Source organism: Saccostrea cucullata, unplaced genomic scaffold (assembly GCF_032062105.1).
Source record: "Saccostrea cucullata isolate Sc308-1 unplaced genomic scaffold, CSIRO_AGI_Scuc_v1 ctg1207, whole genome shotgun sequence".
NCBI lineage: Eukaryota > Metazoa > Mollusca > Bivalvia > Ostreida > Ostreidae > Saccostrea > Saccostrea cuccullata.
Window position 1 is genome coordinate 146,574 of NW_026928115.1, and position 23,427 is coordinate 170,000.

A 23,427-nucleotide genomic window follows, 5' to 3' on the forward strand; every position below is an offset into this window, starting at 1 on the left:
TCTTGCTCATCATAACTATGTACTTAGTTAGTTTATTTAATACCTAGGAGTAGAAAAGAAGATTTTCAAATAAATAATGTATTTTCACTATATAATCAATAGAGCCCCGCCCTAACACCAGAACCCCTGACACTGGGGCCATAAAATTCACAATTTTGGTAGAGGCACTCTTGCTCATCATAACTATGTACTTTCGCAGCACAGTTAAGGTTACAAATGGAAATATCGGCGATTTTTTAAGATAAAAAATACAAACTTTATTAGGAGGAGGAATTCACTGATATAAAAAAAAATTAATGTGCGTTAAATCTACATGTTGTGGACATTAAGATTTTTTATTTAGACTTGTCATTTGATGTCGACGTCACATGACTTTGGCAATTATACTTGCAGCTTAGAGGTCATCTATAAATTTCAATATTGCAAGGGCATAATCAAGCTTAAAATCTTAGTTTATTTTATAATCCTTTTCAACACTTTATGTAGTTTGTGAAAAGTGCTGCGAACCTATGTAGATTCCCTTTTTTAATTGGTAAAATTTAATTTGTTGAACGGCAGGTTGAATATTTTGCTGGTCAATTACATTAAATATAGCTATAATTAATTAATTTGCAAGATTTCAAGAGGTTCGCAGCACTTTTCAAATATCTTAATGCTTCTTGAGTTTATGTGTAAATTTTGACAAGATACATTGAGGGTATGCCCTTGCAATAAATCGATTTATTGGGGTCCTTACATTACTTTTACAATGAATCTGCATGCAAACACACGATAGAATCGCTTGTCTGATAAATGCACGTACAGTTTATGAATATAATACTAAAATAAACATCGCATCCAAGTTAATGGCTTTTTATTTTACCACAAATATTTTTTTATTTGAGAACAAAAGACATTTTTCATTGTAAAAAATGTGACTTGATCAGCCTCTGACTGTGTAAAAACTGCGTCATTTTTGCGAGATGACGTCACATTGACAAGTGCATTGCGATCGATACATCGTATATATACTATTGTGTGGGATTTAACAGACGACAAAACTGCATGTAATAGTAAGTTTGTATGTAGTTAGTATACAGCTATCCAGCTGTTTGAAATAGCAAGTAATTTCATTTTGTGGTATTTTGAAGACCTTATATTATGCGTGACGTACAAATTATGCCCTGCCTCCTTACTGTAACCTTAACTGTGCTGCGTTGTTGGTTTATTTAATACCCAGGAGCAGAGAAGAAGATTTTCAAAGATATAATGCATTTTCACTACCTAGTTATTTAGCCCCGCCCTAGCACTAGAACCCCTGACCCCAGGGCCATGAATTTCACAATTTTGGTAGAGGACTTATTGCTGATTACAATCATGCAAACAGTTTGATTGCTTGATGTCCAGGGGTAAAGAAGAAGATTTTTAAAGATGGCATTATTTTAGTGGTTTTGAACCCACCCCTCAGGCCCAAGGGGGGCAGGGATCATGAAATTCACAATTTTTGTTCCCCTTCACCCATAGATGCTTTGTGCCAAATTTGGTTGAAATTGGTTTAGTGGTTGCAGAGAAGAATCTAAAAATGTTCAAATGTTAACACACGACGAACGACGCACGACGCACGACGACGGACGAAAACGGATAGCAATAGGTCACCTGAGTTTACTCAGGTGACCTAAAAATGTATAGAATTAAAAAAGGTGACTGTGTTGAAAAAGTAATATGTATTAAGCTTTGACGTCAGGTGACGTCGAGGACTTCCGTTTAAATGCTTCGGGAATGAGTGTGTGTCTTCTTCGTATCTGATAAAAGTATATCAATTTGTGGTTTGCTTATTAAAAAATAAAACATGAATTAAATAGAAATAGATAGTTTCATAAAATTTATCAATTTTTGCCAGTGATTATCAATGTTGTTCAAAATTTACTCTCGTATCTCTGTAAGGGTTTTTTTTTTTAATCTTTTAAATCCAATATAGATATGGTACATGTATATGTAACGGAAATTCTTTTTGGTTGTTGGGAATAAACAAAATATTCAAAACTGAAATATAATTTTGGAGAATTTTCCCCTTAGAAAGCCCAATCTCTGTAATGTAATTTGCTTGGTAACTATGTGTTACCATGGCAACCATGACATTTATATATAGTAATAATTTACTATTATAACCTTAGATAAATATTCTGACCGAAATTAAATTTACACTATACTAATAGATTTCACCTACATTTATTAATTTTAAAACAGTTGATCCTAAAAAAAGATTTTTGAATAGATAATTAAAGAAATGTAAAGTACATGTATATATGTTAGTATGTTTAAAGTCTTGGAAAATGGCCGAGTATGACATCTATGAACATGTGATATTTTCCCTGAAAGTTGATGATGTTATACTAAAAGATTGGAAAAATGTTATATAAAAATATACAAATTCCATATCTTCTTCAAAGGATAAGCTGGAAGGCTATTCATTCCCTGTGTACAACACAACGTCATGTCCCAGTAACCAATCAGAATGGAGGAATAGATCATCTGACCTAAACTGTACAGAGAGTAATGGATACATGTGTATACCTAACGAGAACATTACACAACTGCTGGAGTTTTGCTACAGATATCCAAGGATTCCAGTTGAAAAGAGTAAAAAATAACATTACTGGCAAATACATCTTTAGCTTATTTTATAAGAATTAAACTCTTAACTTAGCATTATTAAATTATTGATAATTTTGATTTATAGTTCAGTATACTTATTGAATCCTTGTAATTTGATGTAAGGTTACATTTGTTTGTGAAAACATGTCTTTTAGCTCTACTGGTCAGAGTCCAGAAGAGCTTATGCGGAAGTAGTGTTTCTGTCGTCCGTCTTTCTGTCTGTGTGTAAACAATTTCTCGAAATGCTTCTCTTCTTCTTTTCTTGCAGTTTTGGTCTAATTTCAAAATAACTTGGCACACACGTATACAGCAATAAGATTCATAATTATGTACATCGGTTTTTATTCCGATGAACAGTGTTGCTATTATTACATAGAATAGTAGTTTCTGTAAAATTCTACTGAAAAAACAGTTTTATAATAAAATGTATGTAGTCTACACTGTGATGCAAAATATTGTCTTTTTTGTTTTAATCTTAATACACGATTTTGCAATGAAAACTTAAATAATAAATTCTTTAAAGTTAATTAAAAGGAACTCCTAGAGTTGTACTCTTTTTGCAGTCTTACCACAAAAAGAGACTCAAACCAAGGATCATTAATTATTCTATGTATTGCTGTTATAAAGTTTGAAGTCGAAACTGCTGCTTTTCTCTTCCTTTGTTATAAGTACGAACCAGAATAGCTACAGTGTCAACAGAGAATTCTGGTTTTATATTAAAAAATGTCTCAGACATTTCTTCAATTTTAATTTATAATGTAATAAAATATTTAAGAAATCATAGGTTAAACCATTTTCTTTTAGGTATCTGTTTGATACTAAAGAAATCAACGTCTCTTGTTGAAGCCTACAGCTGTAAACATTTTAGAAATGGGTGTCCGGATAAGCTGTACTGGAGTAATCAAGTCTTTGAATGTACGTATTACACGTTTGATATGAATTATGTTTTTCTTAAATCAAAACATACTACAATGCTTTTTAAAATTAAAAAGGTTTAAGGTATTTCAGTAAATATTGACCTCTAATCTTACTTCTTCTTATCATTGATTTTCATGAAACTTAACGATATGAAAAAATAAATAAAAACACACTGTAACCGATTTCACTGCAGAATTTACTTTTATATTAAAAAAAAAGTATTGAGTATTTAAATCTTCAAAAATATATATCTTGGAACAAATTGACTTATTCTATAAAATCATCTACTTATGAATTAATGTTAATCATATGATACTTTTTCGATTTATTTGAATTTTATATTATCAAATAATTCCATTTAAAGATCCAAGTTGCCTATCTATTGGACATAGATGTTTTCTTGATGAACCTCTCTGTAAAGATGAAGGGTATGTGATTAGTATTTTACTCTGTCAGGAGAAATGATATCGAAATAACAAATAAAATAGTCATTTTATAAAAAAAAATCTAGATATGTTCACTAGACTTGATTAAAGTTCACTTCTATTTCATGTTGAAAAGTGTCAAAGATAAAGAAACCCTCCCTATTTCTAAATTTTACTTGTAGAAGAATTTGTTCGTATAAAGGTGACAGGTTCATTGCATACATTCTCTCTTCCTTTGTGTATGTGTGCGCCAAGGGTGTGTGTGTGTGTTTCTGTTTAAGCTAGAGTGCAGTAATTGTATGTCCAAAGACAAAATTGTTTTATACAGCTCAAAGATCCCATATATAATCGTAACAAAATCCTGTCATGTAATGCATATGATTTTTAGTCAGTTACAAAATATGCAGGATAGACTTATTCACAATTCATGCAGATTTAATTAGAAAACTGTTTTTGCTACTGAACAGAATTGCTACCACAACTTTAGGAAGTACCCCCATCCCAGATATCGATGGAAGTAATAGATGGGTTTGGATTCTAGTTTTAGGAATATTTCTGCTGATTGTATTCATACTATTTTTTGCGCTTATAATCATCTTCAAAAGAGGAGATCAGAAGACGTTGGACGGTAAAGAATTATATTTCAATATATACTGTATATATTTTTCTGAAATGATTTAAAATTACATAAACTAAATTTTATTGGTCATTAATTGAAATTCCAAAAATATTATACTACCTCAAATATTTATTTTGTTGAACATTTGCACATGCTTAGTATGTTTCAATATTTCAGTGATATAGATTAATAGAGTAGCTAACTTTAAAACAAGGGAATGAGGACGTTTTTGGTTCCTTTATTAACACACTCATCTAATTAAACTGATTATTATTTGATACGTCTAAAATTCAAACGTGTACTTTTATTGATAGCATATTTGGCAATAACGGAAATAACAAATGAATATAGTTTAAATTGACACTAAAATGATTCTGTATTTTGTACGTTTATTCCATTTTTTTCTTTTTAAATATAGAGGGGCACAAAGAAGCGGAGACAATTCCCCATAAAATGGACAGCTCGGGAGAAGGAGAAGATTTTAACATAGGTAAATGTTACTTTCATTCCTTTACTTTATAAAATTGTGAATGTATACTACAATATTCACATTTGCTCTGTTTTTCTACAAAGCCGACTGTGAAATTGGTTTAAATAGCATTTTCGTGTATACTTATGCGTAGAAATATACAAGGAGAAACATGCGTTAACGTGAAGTCACAATGATGTTGCAGCGGCGTTAGTAAAAATGCAAGTATATAAGGTAGCAAGGAATTCAAATATTGAATAAATTTTAGATTATCCCAAACGTAAAATGTAAATATAGGGAATTTTTAAAAAATGTTTTGTGTGCTTTGTTGGTGTAAGAATCACACAGGCTTACACGTAATCAGATTTTAACGGAAAATAACGGAAAAATCCGCCGTCAATTCAGGGTATAAATAATGTACTAACAATTGGTATGAAAAACGCCAGTCAGCATTTGTCTCAATGATAAATTGTATTTGCTCACAAGGTCATTGTATCGACCATAGAATTTACGAAATGATGACTTTAAACGAGACTGTTGATATTCTTTTTTATTAACTTGCTTGTCAATAATTTACCTCGTTTTAGAAATTGTTCGTACGTATAGCATGCTCTTGCGTATCTAATCAACTGTGATACATACATTCTGTATGCAGGTGATGAAGGTATATTGCTTCATTATAAGCAAGGGAAGTTAACGATAGAATAGTTAAAGTTATCAGGTTTATCATATAGCTTGGTTGTAAGATTACCGTTAACGTCTTTTTCAAGTAAAACATCCAAGTATGAAACAGATGTGTCAGACTCTATAGTATCTTTTATATCAAGCTCACCAGGATATATCGTATCGACGTAGGAATGGAAATGACCATTGTTTATTGACAATACATCGTCGATTTATCTAAATGTCATGTTGAAGGCCACAGCAAGTGTTTTCTTCTTTTCACGCATTAGATTTTGCACAAATTCTGCTTCATATGAATATAAAAAAGGTCTGCTAATAACGGAGCGCATTTGGTACCCCTGGGAATTCCAATAGATAGCGCTAACTTATTCCCAATATTATATTTTCTCGCTGCCCTATATCGTGATACTTAAAATTTAATTAATGTCGCTGTAGCCCCATTGTGATGTCACTTTAGCGCGAGTTTTTCTGTGTATATTTCTACGCGTGAGTATAAAACAAAATAGCATTCATATCAATTTTAAAAATTGGTTATGAGAAAAACACTGCAAATGTAAATATTATTTTTGCAGAAACATCGTGCTTTAATTTTACTGATGTATATTGCCCTGTTTTATTTATGGTTTAGAAAGAGAAGTCAGAAAGGTATTTCTTTTCACAGTGATCTCATAATTATTCTATATTATTTGGTGTTATAGTAATGCTCCACCTTTCTGTGCCTTTTTTAAATGACATCTAATTTAATCATAAACAAGATAGCATAGTACCTATCATCTTCGCTAGCCAAGGGTTTCCGATCCGATACCTACTCTTGTAGAGTAGGTATCGGATCGGAAACCCTTGGCTAGCGAAGATGAGTACCTATATCTTACCGGATTTGACTTCTGTTACATCAAGTCAATGTGAAGGAAATTAAAACAAAATTGAAGATGAGAATGTTATTAGTTTCTATTATATGTATTATAATCTGATACAATAAATGCATAAACTTAACAATTAATTTTATTTGTAGAAGAAATTCCACTCATAGAATATGAAGAGGAAATACAGGAAAGTGAAGGGAACCAAGAACTGAATGACGAGTCTATACTTTTGCCGGCAAATACAAAAACCCTGGACAAAGACAATATTTTTGGAGACCAATCTACAAGTTTGTTATTTTCTAAATCATGAAAAAGTCAAAAATATATCATAATATGATTGTAAGATTATATATAATAATGAAAGTTTTAGAAAAAGATATTTCTGTCGGAATAAGATATTTGGTTAGTGAACGGGTAATAGGAAAATTTCTTGCAACGTTTTTCATCACAATTATCCAATAAACAATTAATTATTTTACATTATTTTACAAATGTTCACAAAAATAGTTCTTTTTCAAAATTGAGATGAATTTTTTCCCTTTTTAATTAAAAAAAGTTACAATGTTATTGATAGCAATATTTAGAAAATTATTCTACTTTCTCAGTTTAAAGCCAATCGAATTGGAAATGTAACTTTTTATACTAATGAATACGGTTTATTAAGAATGCATAAGAGGGTTGTTAGAAAAGTTAGCGGACACATTGAATTACGGTAAATCTATTGTGTACTGTGAAGTATGACCTGAATTCCTACATTTTGTTTATTGGTATATAAAAACCAGGTCCATATAATAAAATCTTGAAAATGTACAACTATTTTTACTATGGGGTCTTGGGATTCACGGAGCAATCACTTGACGTAAGCGACCTGGCAACCAGATTTCAATCCGTTAAGCTTTGTCGCAGTTATAATTATAAATCTTTCATTTCTTAAATTTTTCTTATCTTTTTTATTCTTTAAAATTGAAAATCTATATCAGGACATGTTACTTTTCTACTTTAATGTCTTTTGTACTGATTCGTATATTATTGAGATCTTAAAAAAATAAAAGAAGTCTATGCAGTTAATCAATCAGGTATGGAAACTATGCAAAACCATATAGGCGCAACGCAACGTCCATGCGATAGGGTATTGAAGTATCGATGGAGTTAATCATTCAAAATGTTACTCCTTCCATTCTTATGAAGCTATAACCATTTGAAAACTTGTTCTTTGTATGTGTAGGAAATTTCTGTCAGCATAGTGAACATTTTAATCTCTATTTTGACATTTTTTGTCTGCACACATAATTTTTACGTAATCCAGTGCTCCATGATGCTCAATGACGTTCCGATTTTTGGTTGTCTTTTTACGCGTTGATCATTTATCATTTAAAAACGGCTATAAAACAGTCATATACCCTCCAATTTAGTTCAAAATTTCTCCCAGTGACGTTTCCTGCGTACTTTAGTGGCAGGTAAAATATCATAAATCTCTTTGCTACAATTGTGCAATTTTTAATTTTAATAAAGAGTCTTTGTGAAGTAAACGTACTAAAATGTAGCATGCTCCATGAAGCAAGTTTTATCAAAATAAAAATGCTGTATATTTTTCAATAATCACCGGAGAGCACCAAATTCTTGTATATTTATTTGAAAAAAGATAAAGATATTATCTGGAAAGTTTGACCGGTTTCGTGGAAATAGCACGCTCACAATACAACTTGTCCGCGAACTTTTCTAACACCCCTCGTATATAATTATTTTGGAAAAAAAATCTTTTCATATGTATGTTTCACCCCAGATGTCATATTACTATAACTGGGTTACTTTATCATATAATCGGAAAGTTAATACATGTATGTACGTAAGTCAAATAACAAATCTAAACAAATCTAAACACCTGAATCATATTATGTTTCTTAAAAAATTGTGAACATATCAATAGTCTTATTAAGTTATGGTTTCCCCTACAGTTGAAATGAACAGAAAACAATTTAAGGAAGACATAGGAGAAAAGAAACCTGAGGATAATTCCTTGTCAGATTTTGTAGTGGAAAAACAGGACAACATGCCATATATAGATGAAACCAGCAATGCAGCAGACTCCCCATCGGAAGACATAAGCAAAGAAGAATATTCCTCGTCGAATAAAGACGTTTTAGAGGAGATAAACAGCTACTTAGGCCAACAGGAGGGCAGTGACAGAGCAGATGCAGAAAAGCTTAAGATAGGTGAGATTGAACTTTGTTTGAGAATACAATTTTGGAAATTCATATCCCCGTTTTCTTGAAACCAAAAAAAAAAAAAAAAAAACACTTTGACTTAGAGTAAATTGCTTTCAAATAACTGTGGTACCGTTTTCTTGAACATATATTTTAAATGATTAAAAGTCACTGAAATGTGTACTAGAATAGATAATAATTCATACATTGCTTTCTGACTGACATTCTGACTTGCTGTCTGTTCTTTACTCTTCGTTTCTAGAAGTCTGTTTGAATTATTCAGTGTTGAATTCAAAGTTGAAAATTGAATAGGATGAAAACATGATACATGATTTTGAAAGCTGTACAGTTTTGTAAATTAGTTCGAAAATTAATAACATTTATACTATTAATTTTACTGATCATGTTCATTAAAAATAGTAAGTGTAATTGAAGAGTATTTGTATTAACGTTTAGGTATACAGTGTAGAATTAAGAGGCAGTCCACCGAAAAACCAGGCAATGGGTGGCATATCGCGTGTCATGGATTTTAATTATTCTTTGCAAGTAGACTTATTAAAGCAGTTGATTACAAATGACAACATCAAAATTTTTTTTAGTGCTCCTGTAGTTCTTTTTTTGGTAAATGCTTAATTTTAAGTGCAAAAAGGTCAACATGAGGGCAAAATAATAGCTACGTTTTTATTTTGTTTTATATGTAACAGATACTCAAAAGCTAGATGTGGCGGTGAATATTATTTATAGCATAGACTCTTATCTTTAATTTTATTAAATAAGACTCCAATTTATATTTCTTTTGAAAAAATTATATGGTCCAAATTTGAGTTTAGCAAATGACTTTTTAGCTCACCTGAGCCGAAGGCTCAAGTAAGCTTTTCTGATCACATTTTGTCCGTCGTCCGTCCGTCTGTCTGTCTGTCTGTCCGTTTGTAAACTTTTCACATTGTCGACTTCTTCTCAAGAACCACTGGGCCAATTTTGACCAATCTTGGTACAAAACATTCTTAGCTAAAGGGGAATTTAAATTGTTAAAATAAAGGGCCAAATTCCTTCACAAGGGGAGATAATCAAGAAAAGTCAAAAATAGGGTGGGGTCATTAAAAAAATCTTCTTCTCAAGAAACACTGGGCCACAAAAGCTGAAACTTATGTGGAAGCATCCTAGGGTAGTGTAGATTCTAAATTGTTCAAATCATGGCCCCCGGGGGAAGGGCAGGGCCACAATAGGGAATTAAAGTTTTACATAGAAATATAAAGGAAAAATCTTTGAAAATCTTCTTCTGAAGAACCACTGGGCCAGAAAAGCTGAAACTTGTGTGGAAGCATCCTGGGGGAGTGTAGACTCTAAATTGTTCAAATCATGACCCCTGGGGGAAGGGCGGGGCCACAATTGGAAATCAAAGTTTTGCATAAAATTATATTGGAAAAATCTTTGAAAATCTACTTCTTAAGAACCACTGGGCCAGAAAAGCTGAAACTTATGTGGAAGCATCCTAGGGTAGTGTAGATTCTAAATTGTTCAAATCATGGCCCCCGGGGGAAGGGCGGGGACACAATAGGGAATCCTAGTTTTACATAGAAATATATAGGAAAAATCTTTGAAAATCTTCTTCTCAAGAACCACTGGGCCAGAAAAGCTGAAATTTATGTGCACATGGAAGGATCCTGGGGTAGTGTAGATTTCAAAATGTCTAAATTATGATCAGTGGGGTAGGGTGGGGATGCTATATGTTTTACAAGGGGGAAATCTGGTGAAGAACAGAATGGTCAAAGCTTCTCAGGTGAGCGATGTGGCCCATGGGCCTCTTGTTGAATTCAGTATCCAATTTTCATTACCTTGTAAAACCCAATACATTAAAGGGACAGATTTTTTCTGATGTCATTTTGCTATTTTGAAAACAAAGTACAAACTTTTGAGTCACTCAATAAAATCAGTGGGAACAGGTAATAATTTTCCCAAATTACACCGATCCCGACCGGATTATATAAAGAAGAAAATACTAATTTGGCTCTTTTGTTGTTATATGATTAAAAAATTACTTGATTTATTTTTTTACATGTCTTATAGGTGGCAGGTGTCTTTAGTTTGATAAATTTATTAATTTTGCATCATTTTCGATCGGGATCGGTTTCATTTCAATCGGGATCGGTTTTTGCCGAAAATTTTGAAATATTTCCTAAATTTGGCTCTTCATTTTAATTTATCAGAAAAATATGCTTGTCATTTATTTCTTTTCACAGTAAGTCAACTGTTTTTAATGAGAGTATCCATATATTTAAATGTACATATTTAAATTACTTGTCTTCTACGTACATGAAGATTGCATGTAAAACATCTGTTTGATTTCTTGATACTCAGTATCTAAAAAAGTATTTGTACATTCAATATGTAAGAACTGAAAGCAGACAGCATTCTTGCATAATTAAATATCTTATTTCCAAGTAAAATTATTTTTTTTATTATCTTAAGAAGTAAGAGTCAAATTCAATCAATTAAACTTGCCTATACAGAACATGAATGTATTTTAATTATTTGTACAGTCTCAACTTTTTCCAATTTTTTTATCTGTCATCTGTAAATCCTTTCCCCCTATATTCTCCTCTTTTACAAAATTTAATATATAAAAAGAAATGAATAATTAGAATTATAAAACGAAATGTTTCACTAAACCATTTTCCGTTTAAGTGCCAAATTAATTATAGTAAGAAGTTCAGCAGTAATTTAAGTCAATAAATATATTTATTTAGACTTATGTTTCAGTTTTTACAAATATCATGAAGAAAACATCTCAACTTCGTTGAATTAAATGTTGCGTAAATCTAAAACATTCATGATCATTGATTCCTGCATAATCAGAAGAAAATTAAATCTCTTCACATCCCAATTTTTTGAGAAGTGGTCATTATAAACACTTCATTAATCATTTTTACGCATATCCTAGTAAATCCGTTAAAAAAAATTAGTTCTCAGACATGTATAAAATCATTTATCAAAACGGGCTAGTTTTAATGCATCTAGCTGAGACGCTGCCCGTGTTTAAAATACATTTTGATATAAAACATCTAACATTTAGAATAATGCACTTTGAAGAGTAATTAAACAGAAAAAGAGAAATAATTTTTTATAAATTTTTTTCTTCACACTTTTACGCAAAGAATTTACACAAACTTCTCTGGAAAACTTGTAACTATTTCATTGTGACGCAATATTAGTCAGGTAAATGACATCACTGATACATCAAAGGAAACGTGGAAACAACCTGAATAATAGAACAAATTTTAATACAAATTTTACGTTTGGAGGTGAAAATGAATTGTACAATGTTGAAATACATGTACATTAATTATCTTTTGTTTAAAAATTTTCTTAAGTGTATCAAATCGAAATATTTCACCAGGATTCCAATCAAAAGGTGTTTAGCAGATTAACCGATGCCACGGGAAATAACTCTTGCATCGCAAAATTTAATTAAAACGTCTATATATTTTGCCAGGAAACTAATATCAAAAGTGTTTTTACCACCAATTTTATTTTTAAACAAAAAGATGAAATATTTCTAGATTTAGTTAAGTGTGAATTTTAGTCCTGTTAAAAATGTATTAGAAATTACAGTTCCTTGTTTCTGACCTACATTCAATGGTTTATATAGGGGTATTGAAAAACACAAAACACAGGGATATTTTACTAAATAACCAATTTTCAAACAAATCTTCAACTACATTATTCCTTTTTGACTACATTGATTTTGTTATTGATATTGATATTGTTTTTAATAAAATATCAAATATTCCTCACATTCGATGTGCCGCCTATTAATACAATACTACCTGGTTTTTCGGTGGACTGCATCCTAATACTTCAGAATAAAAGATAACAATTTTACAAGAATGAGTTTCATTCTGATATATTTTTTACACTTTGATTAAATGCTGACCTACGGGTATACAATAATCATTAGCAACCATCAATAAAAATTCTATGCAAGAGTTTCATTATAATGCACGGATATATTTAGCCAATTCATTGGCTTGAGGCGAGGGTTCGACAACAATAAAGGAAAAATGTTTTTGTTAAAGGGGCATGGATACAGTTTAAGCTAAAATTTTAAAATATTTTTTTTTAATTTTTACAATTATTTAACCAGGGTCTATTTGATGATCATAAAAAATTTGAACGTCTGTTGTCGAGATACAAAACAGATTTCGATCTCCAAACCTTTGTTATGTAAACAAGGTCCATGTCATGTTTTTGTTCACGTAGGTTAATATACTAATATATGTTTGTACAAAGTAGATAATTTCAATAATTTTATGTTCATTTTTTATACGATTCTACAGTATAGTGATTTGCTGAATTTCATTTTTAGCTCACCTTAGCCATAGGCTCAAGTGAGCTTTTCTGATCACATTCTGTCCGGCGTCCGTCTGTCCGTCTGTCTGTCTGTCTGTCCGTAAACTTTTCACATTTTCGACTTCTTCCCAAGAACCGCTGGGCCAATTTCAACCAAACGTGCCACAAAGCATCCTTAGGTAATGTAGATTCAAGTTTGTTCGAATGAAGGGCCACTCCCTTTTCCAAGGGGAGATAATTACGAATTAGAGAAAAATTAATGGCATTTTTAAAAAATCTTCTTCTCAAGAACCACTGGGACAGGAAAGATGAAACTCATGTGGAATCATCCTCAGGTAGTGTAGATTCAAGTTTGTTCAAATCATGACCCCCTACGGGCTAGGGTGGGGCCAAAATGGCCGACCCAAGTTTTACATAGGAATATATAGGAAAAATCTTTAAAAATCTTCTTCTCAAGAACCACTGGGCCAGGAAAGATGAAACTCACGTGGAGTCATCCTCAGGTAGTGTAGATTCAAGTGTGTTCAAATCATGACCCCCGAGGCTAGGGTGGGGCCAAAATGGCCGACCCAAGTTTTACATAGGAATATATAGGAAAAATCTTCTTCTCAAGAACCACTGGGCCAGGAAAGATGAAACTCATGTGGAATCATCCTCAGGTAGTGTAGATTCAAATTTGTTCAAATCATGACCCCCGGGGCTAGGGTGGGGCCAAAATGGCCGACCCAAGTTTTACATAGGAATATATAGGAAAAATCTTTAAAAATCTTCTTCTCAAGAACCACTGGGCCAGGAAAGATGAAACTCATGTGGAATCATCCTCAGGCAGTGTAGATTCAAGTTAGTTCAAATCATGACCCCTGGGGCTAGGGTGGGGCCAAAATGGCCGACCAACATTTTAAATAGGGATTTATAGGGAAACCTTTTAAAATCTTCTTTCAAGTACTTCAAAGCTATGATTAGTGATATAAATATGGAATCATCTTCAGGTAGTGTAGGTTCTAGTTCAAATCAAATCAGCCCCCCCCCCCTCCCGTAAACTTTCAGTTCTGATCTGATATGTGCTTTTTCCTAGCCAATGTGCTCAGGTGAGCGTTGTGGCCCCTGGGCCTCTTGTTTTATACAAATATGATATTTTCTATGTGTAAACAAAAACAAGGAACGAGCCTTGTTTACATTATGAAGAAATATTACTTCTGTATCTCGTTTGTTAATCAACAATTGATGTTCAAATTTTGGCTTATCATCAGACGACGGTTTATGAAGGAATTGTATACATTAAAATTGGTTTAAGATTCAGTTGAACGTGTGTTAATGCCCCATTAAAAAAATTGAAATATTCACAATGTTTTCCTCTTAGATAAAATAGACATAGAAAAAACCGAGGAAGAAGGAGGAGAATGGAAGTTCAATGAGGAATCCTTGAAAAATGATAAAGGAGAAAAACATGACAACACACTACATTTAGATGAAACCAACAAGACAGCGCACTCCTCATCAGAAGACAATAGAGAAAAAGATTATTTCTCATTGGATGAAGAACCTCCAGAGGGGATAGGCATTGATTCTAAACAATATGAAGACAGCGATAGAATCATTTTGGAAGAGCTTAGGAGAGGTGAGATTGAAGTAAATTTAGGAAATACAATATTGGAAATTCGCATCCCCGTTATCTTGAAATTCACTTCTTAAACTAATCAAAATTATATTTATATGACATATTCACCAAAGCAAAAAGATTTTAATCTTATGTACATGTATGTATTTTATGCAATGATGAGAGAATTAACTCTTTGCCTATCACGCCGTCTATGACGTAATAGTAGCATTACATTTATTACTTTTTGATAACGTTATCCTTTTCTCCACAGCGCACTTGCAATATTACGCGCTGAAAAGACGTGGGTTTGAAGATGATATTTACACTGTGTATATAGCAATGGTTGTCGTATATATCGCCATAATATTCATGTAGCCATCTTAATTGGATTCAAGTATTGATGGTGATTTAATCCTGAAAATTTTGTTGAAGTAATTCTTTTATGTGAAATGTTACAAACTTAATTTATTATCTTAGCTTACAACTTATTTATTTTAAATTTCATATTTAAGTCTAAAACTTCAATAAAAAAATATTTGATTTTTCAGATAGGTTGTCATTTTATGCTCGTGTTTAAGAACGACACTTGAGCCCCCCCCCCCCCCTCATATTTCTTCGGTGCATGCATATCGGCGTTATCGAACTTGCAGGAAACTTGCAAAATCTTCAATTATATATATGTTACAGTAATTTTGTGTAACCAGGAATTTCACGTATTTCCTGAATTTTAGGAAATGCATGAAATTCCTATTCTCCTTAAGGAATACACGTATTTACTAATTTCAGTTAGGAAATACACGTAATTACTGAACTTTTCAATACTTTTTACATATATTTACTGACTGCGTTTTCGTGTGATAATTTAAAATTTGAATCATAAAATATGACTAGATGCACAGTACAGATGTATAATCAATGTTCATATCAGTGAGCATACCATATGTGAATAAATAATATTTGAAATAAACTTTTATGTATAAATTTTGAAAATGTATTATTTGTAAAAATTAACTTAAAGTAGAATTATACTCTGCTTTCATTTTTACTGGAATGTGTTTTCTATATCACAACATACTTTAACTAACTTTCAATTATTTTTATATATTTTTATCTAAAACACTACAGTCGCTTACTGACATTTCTTATTTTATTAGATTTTCATACAATGTTACAGTTTTTGACAGTAAATTTAAAACCCTGAAGCATCTTATTTACAAATAAAACAATTTTTATGCCGTCTCCTCAAAAATGCAACAAACCACCCCCACCCTCTCCTTGTAATATACACATAAATGTAACGAAATTAAAGACAGGAATTAAAATTAAAATTTAACTTTGTGGAAATTTCCACCCTAATAATTCTAATAGTTCAAAATAAAATAAAAAACAAACTGAGTGAATTAACTGAAAATTGCAAAACATATCTATTCTACCCTAAATGTAAAGATGTGAGACTCGAATAAACAGAAGTACCCCTTATATCACCATTTACAATTCGTACATATTTTATAAATGTTATAATAGAAATTATTTAAAAACTATTTCAAATACATTATTCTGGTGCTAAATGATCTAAATTCATAGCTTCTTTAGAAATATTTAAAAAAAAGAATTTTAATATTTGTATGTTTATTGAATGTTTTAAAGGATATGCATATATTATTCATTCTGCTTTGTTCAGTAAAAACTTGTAAAATTGGCTAAAATTTTCAGTAAATACACGAATTTCCTAGCTATACAGTAATTTGATGTATTTCCTAAAACAGCCAGTAAATACATGTATTTACTGAATGTTTTAGGAAATACATGAAATTCCTGATTTCACATATTTACTGTAACATATATATATAAAATAGAAATGCGGTCTTGAAGAGAATGATTCTCACTTGTGAAGATTTTAATAAAAGTTATTTTACCGACTTTTTAGGACAAAAAAGAAGTTGAAGTTTTAAGCATATTTAACCTTATTTATTAACAGTTTTTACAAAAACAATAGTGGCGAAATATATCGCTTAATTTTATATTGAACAATACAGAAGCATATCATTTGATTGTCAAGTGTAAACATTTCATTTTTTAAAGTTTAAATTAATTGATCACATCTTCCTTTTCATATTTTGGCCGATACACGGATGAGATAGTGCTGCCGTCGGACTCGGCATTGAAATAATCAGTCTAAAATTAGCATTATATATCTTATCATTGCTAGCCAAGGTTTTTTGATCCGAAAACTACAATGGTTGAGCTGTAAAGCGGATCGGAAACCCTTGGCTAGCCACATGCGGACTACTTAAATATCAGCACGTTTCAAAAGCCATAAAACAAAGAAAAAACTTTTTTTATGGGTAAAGGTGAATTTTCACATAAATAAATAAAAGTAAAAAAAACCATCTAAATGCAATGTTTTTTTTTTTTCGTAAGAATGGAATTTTATCACCGCCTCCCCCCCCCCCCCCCCCCACACACACACGAAATAGGATTTTCGACTTTGGGCAACTTTGGGCAACTTTTCCCTTTTGTTTGTTTGCATTGATTTTTTTTTGGCTTGTCAACTTTTCCAAGTAAGTAAAAAAAATTTCTCTGGCTGCCCCCCCCCCCCTTTTCAAAATCGATGCTACGCCACTGCCTATTAAGTGTTTCTTAAACCTACCATTTCTAGTGTATGCAGTGTTGTCAAACTTGAAACCTACAGAGTACATGTATACATAAGGCTTGGGGTCAATTACCTTGAAGAGGAATTAATTACTTTCAAATACATTGATTATTTTGTCAATAACTTGCAATTACAATTACCTTGATTTTTTCAAATGCAATAAAATACTTTCAATTACTTTGACAAATGTAATTAAATACATTTTAATTACTTGAGTTTTATTTTTATAAAGGAAGAAAAATAAAGATTTTTTAAAATACATTTTTTCTTTAGTGAACTTTTATTGTGTATTTTTCTTTTTGGGTATGAGAGGCGTTCACACCTGTTCAAAATTAGACCTTTACTTAATGCCCTGGGCAGTGTGAGACTGAATAAACAAATTTTAAAAAATATTATGAGACATTTAATTATTGTACAAACACAAGCCAGTGCTATACCAGTATGGTGTATGTTTTTTTTGTTATTTTCTCAAATCCATGTTTCTGAGAGAAAAAAAAATTCTAACAAATCCATTCAATCTATACTTATAAATTAATAAATTTTGCAAATAAACTCCGAAACGGGTGCACAAGAGTTCTTACTTACCCCTCTAATACTACACTACATACAAGATGTTGTCCGTAAACTATATTCAGATTTCACTCGGATAGTAAGTATCGTACATAAAATTAAAAGGCTACTTCAATTTTCTGAAAACAGCCATGAAATAGCATCAACGTGAAAATTGTGGCGTTTCCGGTTGGCGGATCTAAGCTACTGACAAATTTTAATAAAACTGACAACAAACAATCTATTATTTATTCATAAAATGTCATCACTGAATTATTCAATCAAAACTTGATTTAATTGATATAAAAGAAATAAGTTGCGGTAACCAATTAAAAAACGAAAAGTGTAAATTATTTTCGTCAATCACCGATCTCAAGATTGATGGAAGCTTCTAGAACATCGCGTCCCTTTTGCTACATTGTTTTAATCAAGAAATAATTAAAAATATTGTAATTAACGGGTTAATTGATTAAATAGTTTTACAACAAATGATGTTATATAAATTAGAATACAATAAAAACAATAGTTTTGTAAAAACGAGCAAAATATGCTTGGAATTTATCAGAAACATATTGTTGCCGGGGAAAAAACACATTAAATATTTATTTATACAAGGATTATATTAGTAGACAAATGGTACATAGCAAGCAATCGTGAGATTACGATTTGAATTCATGACAAGCCGACAGCGAGGTATCATAAGTTGAGGACGAGTGAATGACAAATTAAATTATTTTGAATACAGGAAATACGTACATTGAAAGACCAAAATAGATAGGTAGTGTACATATCTCTTTTTCTTCTGAGTTTATCGATAAAAACTGTATTTTCCGTACTGAGAGCAACGTGGTAACGAACCCGACGTACAATTTGTAATCAACTTAATTGCGTTCAATAAAAGAGAAAACTTATGAATAAGGTATTGTTCAAATACATTTAATTACAGCTATAAAGTTTTGTGCTTTCACAAAGACATTTTAGCTTTTTTCTCTCTAAAAAAAAAGTCTCCAATGCCAATTCCTTTCAGAACCAAATTTTTGGGATTCAACACTACATTTCCCTTATATGAATTTCCTGTAGTATAAAAGGAGGGGGGGGGGGGCAACCAGCCTTTCCAATAGTAAAAGTATTGGTGGGAAAAAGTGTGTGTGTGGGGGGGGGCAGCCTTTTTACGTATCAATAAGGGTACATATATAATTATAAACCAAGACCCAAGAAGTACCTGTGAATTTTTACCCCTCCCCCAACTCCCCAAAATCAATTTTTTTTGTATATTATGTATATTCGTTGCTTTTATCCTACATGAAAATGAAATAAGAACATTTGAAGTGCAATATCCATAACATTGTATGAAGTTTTGAACATGTTGAAGGCATAAACGTCAATTAAAGCATTTTTTATTTTCAAAGTTTTCACAAAAAGTGGGTGGGAATGGTGATGTACATTACTTTCATGCGGACTTTTGAACAAAGTATTTCTTCCCTCTGTAAGTCTGTAGTCTGTCAGTAAAATCTACAACTTCTAACTACAATATATAATTTATTAATTTTCTGTAGTAAATGGTAAAGTTCTATGCATAAATTCAATTTCCCGCGCTTGCGCGGGTAATTATCTAGTATTTTAAACATAAAATTAATAGAATATAGGTAAATCAAAAAGGGGAGGTAGTTAGTCTAATTACTGTAAAAACAAGTAATTTATCTAAACATCTTTGTTATTTGCAAGTGGGAACAGGTAGAATTGAGATTTTTAAAAAGTGGGAAAAGTTAGGATAAATCCACAAGTACAAAAACTGTGTATCAGTATAAGACCCCTTTTTATAAACATTCATTTTGAAGAAAAGTGATTGAAAAGTAATTAAAAATACATGACCTTTTTTGAAATGTATTTAAATACATTCACTTACTTTTGATTGAAGGCGACTTTGCAAAATTTTATTAATTACGCTCAATTACAATTACTTTATTCAATTACCCCATCTCTGGTATATACATATTCTTAAACTACATGCAAAAGCGGATAAGTGAATATTTTTAAATATTTTTAAATATACTGACAATAGAAACCTACTCAAGGCGGATCAAGGAATATTCCTAAGGGACTAATCAGTATACATTTACAGATCTTTTAATTATACCCGCTCTCCGAAGCCAAGGAGAAGGAAAGGGGTATACTGTTTTACCTAGAATGTTTGTCTGTGTATCTAGCTGTTTGTGTGTCTGTTCGCACAAAAGCTTTGATCGCAGTTTTCGCAGCAACTTCTCATTACAAATGCTTGAAATTTTAGCATATTCTTCACTGAGGCATGCTTTATCGTGGCATCTTTTTTTTAATCCGATGTTAACTGCCTGTTAATCTGTGCGTCTGTCATACAAAGCATTACACATTTCCGTCGCAGATTTTTTTTTTTTTTGAATATTGGAAACGTAGACTTGATAATGAAATCATTCAAATTTGAATTAACCAACATCTTTTTCAACAAGATGTTGTCGTTTCTCTAGTTTTTTCCCTTTCCATTGTGTATGTTTTTTTTTATTGCTGTGTAAGGCGGAAACAATAAAATTGTATTTTTACGTATTGGAATTTAAATTGAACAAGAAATAAGATTAAATGTAAATTAGAAATAAACTTTATTCTATGAACAAACATCTTTTCTCTTCAGTTGTATAAGTATGAATTAACTTAATTTTTTTTGTAATTTTATCCATACCTTCTGTCAATATTTGCACACATTTTTATTAAATATCTATATAAAAAAACTCATTTATAGAATTTGATAAATTCTGAATCAAAGTTCCCATCTCACACAATATTGGGTGACAACCACACCACCAACCTAGCGGTTCAAGAAGGCTTATTTAGTGTCAAAAGAAAAACCTTCTTAATTTGTCTCGCATATCCAAGTTTTCTCCTATAAATCGAACGACTCGGACATATTAAAACGAGGAAAAATATTCTTACATGTATTTGCGATATATATTAGAATGGCATTTAAAAATATTTTCTTATCATTTATTGTCATACCATCAAAACTTTACGTGGTATCAGAGCAGAAAACGCCAAAAAACGGTATGTGCGTTAAAATGCATGATTGTGGGACAACGGTAAATGCGTGGCTGAAGGGGGTTAAAAAGGACTTTCATAATGCGATGGATTGTTTAAATGTTTTCTGTAAGTCCAGATATCTAGTTATCTCCTCTTCACTTTTCATTTCTGATTGTATTTGCGTATGGAGAGAACTAATATAGGCCATAAGCCTGTTGTTCAATCCTTTTCATTGTATACTTCTTTGTATATTATGAGTAAAATACCCCTTAAACTTGGTTGTATTTGTATAAATTATTAATAGATTAATTATGAGGAAATGATTTAAACTATGTTCCACAATTTTTAGCATTGCAAATATACCAATAAATCAAAATTTCTGTCTATTTTACCAATATTGCCAAATACTGGGTAGATGATTACTTGAAATCTTGCTCAAAAGGTCTTTTTACTAAGTTATTGGGAGCATTGGTAAAGCGCTTGTGGTGTAAATTGGGGGATGGGTGGGTTACAGGGTTCAATTCTCTTCCCGGTGCAGCATGAAACGTTGATAAAAATGTCCCTAGTTTGGTGAATCTTTCAAAGATTCCCGTTTAATTCTGTATCAAATACTGACCACTTTCAAAAATAAGAAATAGTTTAGATTGTTCCCAATCAAATTATAGCTTAATTATCTTTTTTCAGCTGGTATATATCTTGATGGCTATGAAATATGGGAAACAGAGATGTCAGGTAAATAAATGTTTCATCATTTTCTATTTTTATTATTTCAATTAAAGTTACATTGATTGATTGAGAATGTTTATTGGTTATTTTTTTTCTGATAAAATGACATAATCTTAGGCCGGAGACTGGCTCCAGAAGGATCAGATGACAAAATTATGTTTGGGGCCCTTTTTCTACAATGAATTATATTACATCTACAACCACTCTGGTTATTTTTATACAGGAGTGAAAGAAAATGACATCTTTTGTATAATTTTGAAGAATACTGCATTATTCATGTTTTCTAGACCAAATGATAACAAAGAACAAGTCTCAATAAGGCATTATCTGTGGTCCCCGATTACTCGTCAAATATTAAACTTTCATTAAGACACTTAAAAAGTAAATTTTATTATTCTCTTATGTCTGTAATATCTGCGCCAACTTTTAAAAATATAAAATAAATGCAATAGACAACTCGCCAAGCTGTGTTTTGAAAGTGGGGTCCTTTGATTTTCATGAATATCAAAGGAAATTTGTGACAGGTACCCACTTCACAGCTTTCGTAAACATCGAGCGCAGAATTGTTCAAAGTCGAGATCAAAATATGATGTGTATATTATATTTCTACAACTTGTGTCTTTGTTGAACAACCTTGCGCTCTATATTTTGTACTGAAAAGTATCATGATTTTGAATCTGTTTAGTGAGTACATTTACATAGGATTAACCTCTTGTTGACCTGCTAAGAATAGATAATTTGTCACGTGATTCCATACCGTCACAGGTGAATACCTCTGGAAAGCGTGTTTTCTGTAAGAAGCGACACATGTAGCTCGTATTGGAAATGTGCAGTCAGCAGCTTTTATTTTTTAAAATTCAAAACAAGGTTCTCTATAGACTCCACTTATGTTAAACTGATGATTTTCCGGGACATATTTTAATTCTCATGAATATAATCGCTGCAAACAGCTAACAACTCAAAATAAGAATAAATAGATGTATGTATTACATAACAACACATTTAATCTATTTCTTGGGAAAAAAGAAACAAACAAGCCAAAAATGCCAAATACGTAGCAATTTCTTCACATTTATTCGGTCCAAACAAAATTAATTAATGCACTATACTGACTTTCAATATTCAAACAAATCAATCTTACATTCTTACCACGTTTTGGGTGTATATAAACTCGGAAAAACCTTGAATGTATTAATGCAACGAAGAAAATGACCATTGAGTTTGAATTTCATTTACCAATGTTGTGATATTTATTATAAGGGAAAATCCTTGTGAAGTATAATAGTCCCCCTTAATGATTTTTTTTTTTTATACATTTTACTTTATGTTTTTCAATAAATGACAAAATCGACATAACTGCATACCTGTATATTTTGTATTTTCTACTGCACAAAGAGGCTGATATTTCTCATAGAAGGCATAAATAATAATTAGTTTCTATTATTCCAACAACTGTTTTTGAAGTGTTTATACACATGTATATTACAAGTTATTTGTACACGTCATGTATTTATCAATAATTGATAAGTAAATCGGAATATTCGTTGAAAAATTTAGAGCGAATTTAAGAAATAAATGATAAATACATGTCAAGCAGGTAGTATCAGGGGGTGGGTGAGTGAGAAAAATCTTGAGTCCCCCCCCCCCCAAAAAAAATGGGCGGAGTCATTTAAACAAGAGGCCCAATA

At 31.4% G+C, this 23,427-nt stretch overlaps 1 protein-coding gene across 1 annotated transcript in view; it reads left to right on the forward strand.

Annotated features, from left to right (window-relative positions):
- LOC134276459 (uncharacterized) overlaps positions 1–23,427 on the forward strand; it is a 68,748-nt gene that overhangs the window by 16,491 nt on the left and 28,830 nt on the right. The window contains exons 2-10 of the mRNA XM_062758711.1: positions 2,430–2,619; positions 3,439–3,549; positions 3,917–3,980; positions 4,445–4,605; positions 5,015–5,086; positions 6,762–6,899; positions 8,568–8,825; positions 14,527–14,784; positions 21,698–21,745. Coding sequence (XP_062614695.1) covers positions 2,430–2,619; positions 3,439–3,549; positions 3,917–3,980; positions 4,445–4,605; positions 5,015–5,086; positions 6,762–6,899; positions 8,568–8,825; positions 14,527–14,784; positions 21,698–21,745 — 1,300 coding nt within the window. The remainder of the gene's footprint in view (positions 1–2,429; positions 2,620–3,438; positions 3,550–3,916; positions 3,981–4,444; positions 4,606–5,014; positions 5,087–6,761; positions 6,900–8,567; positions 8,826–14,526; positions 14,785–21,697; positions 21,746–23,427) is intronic.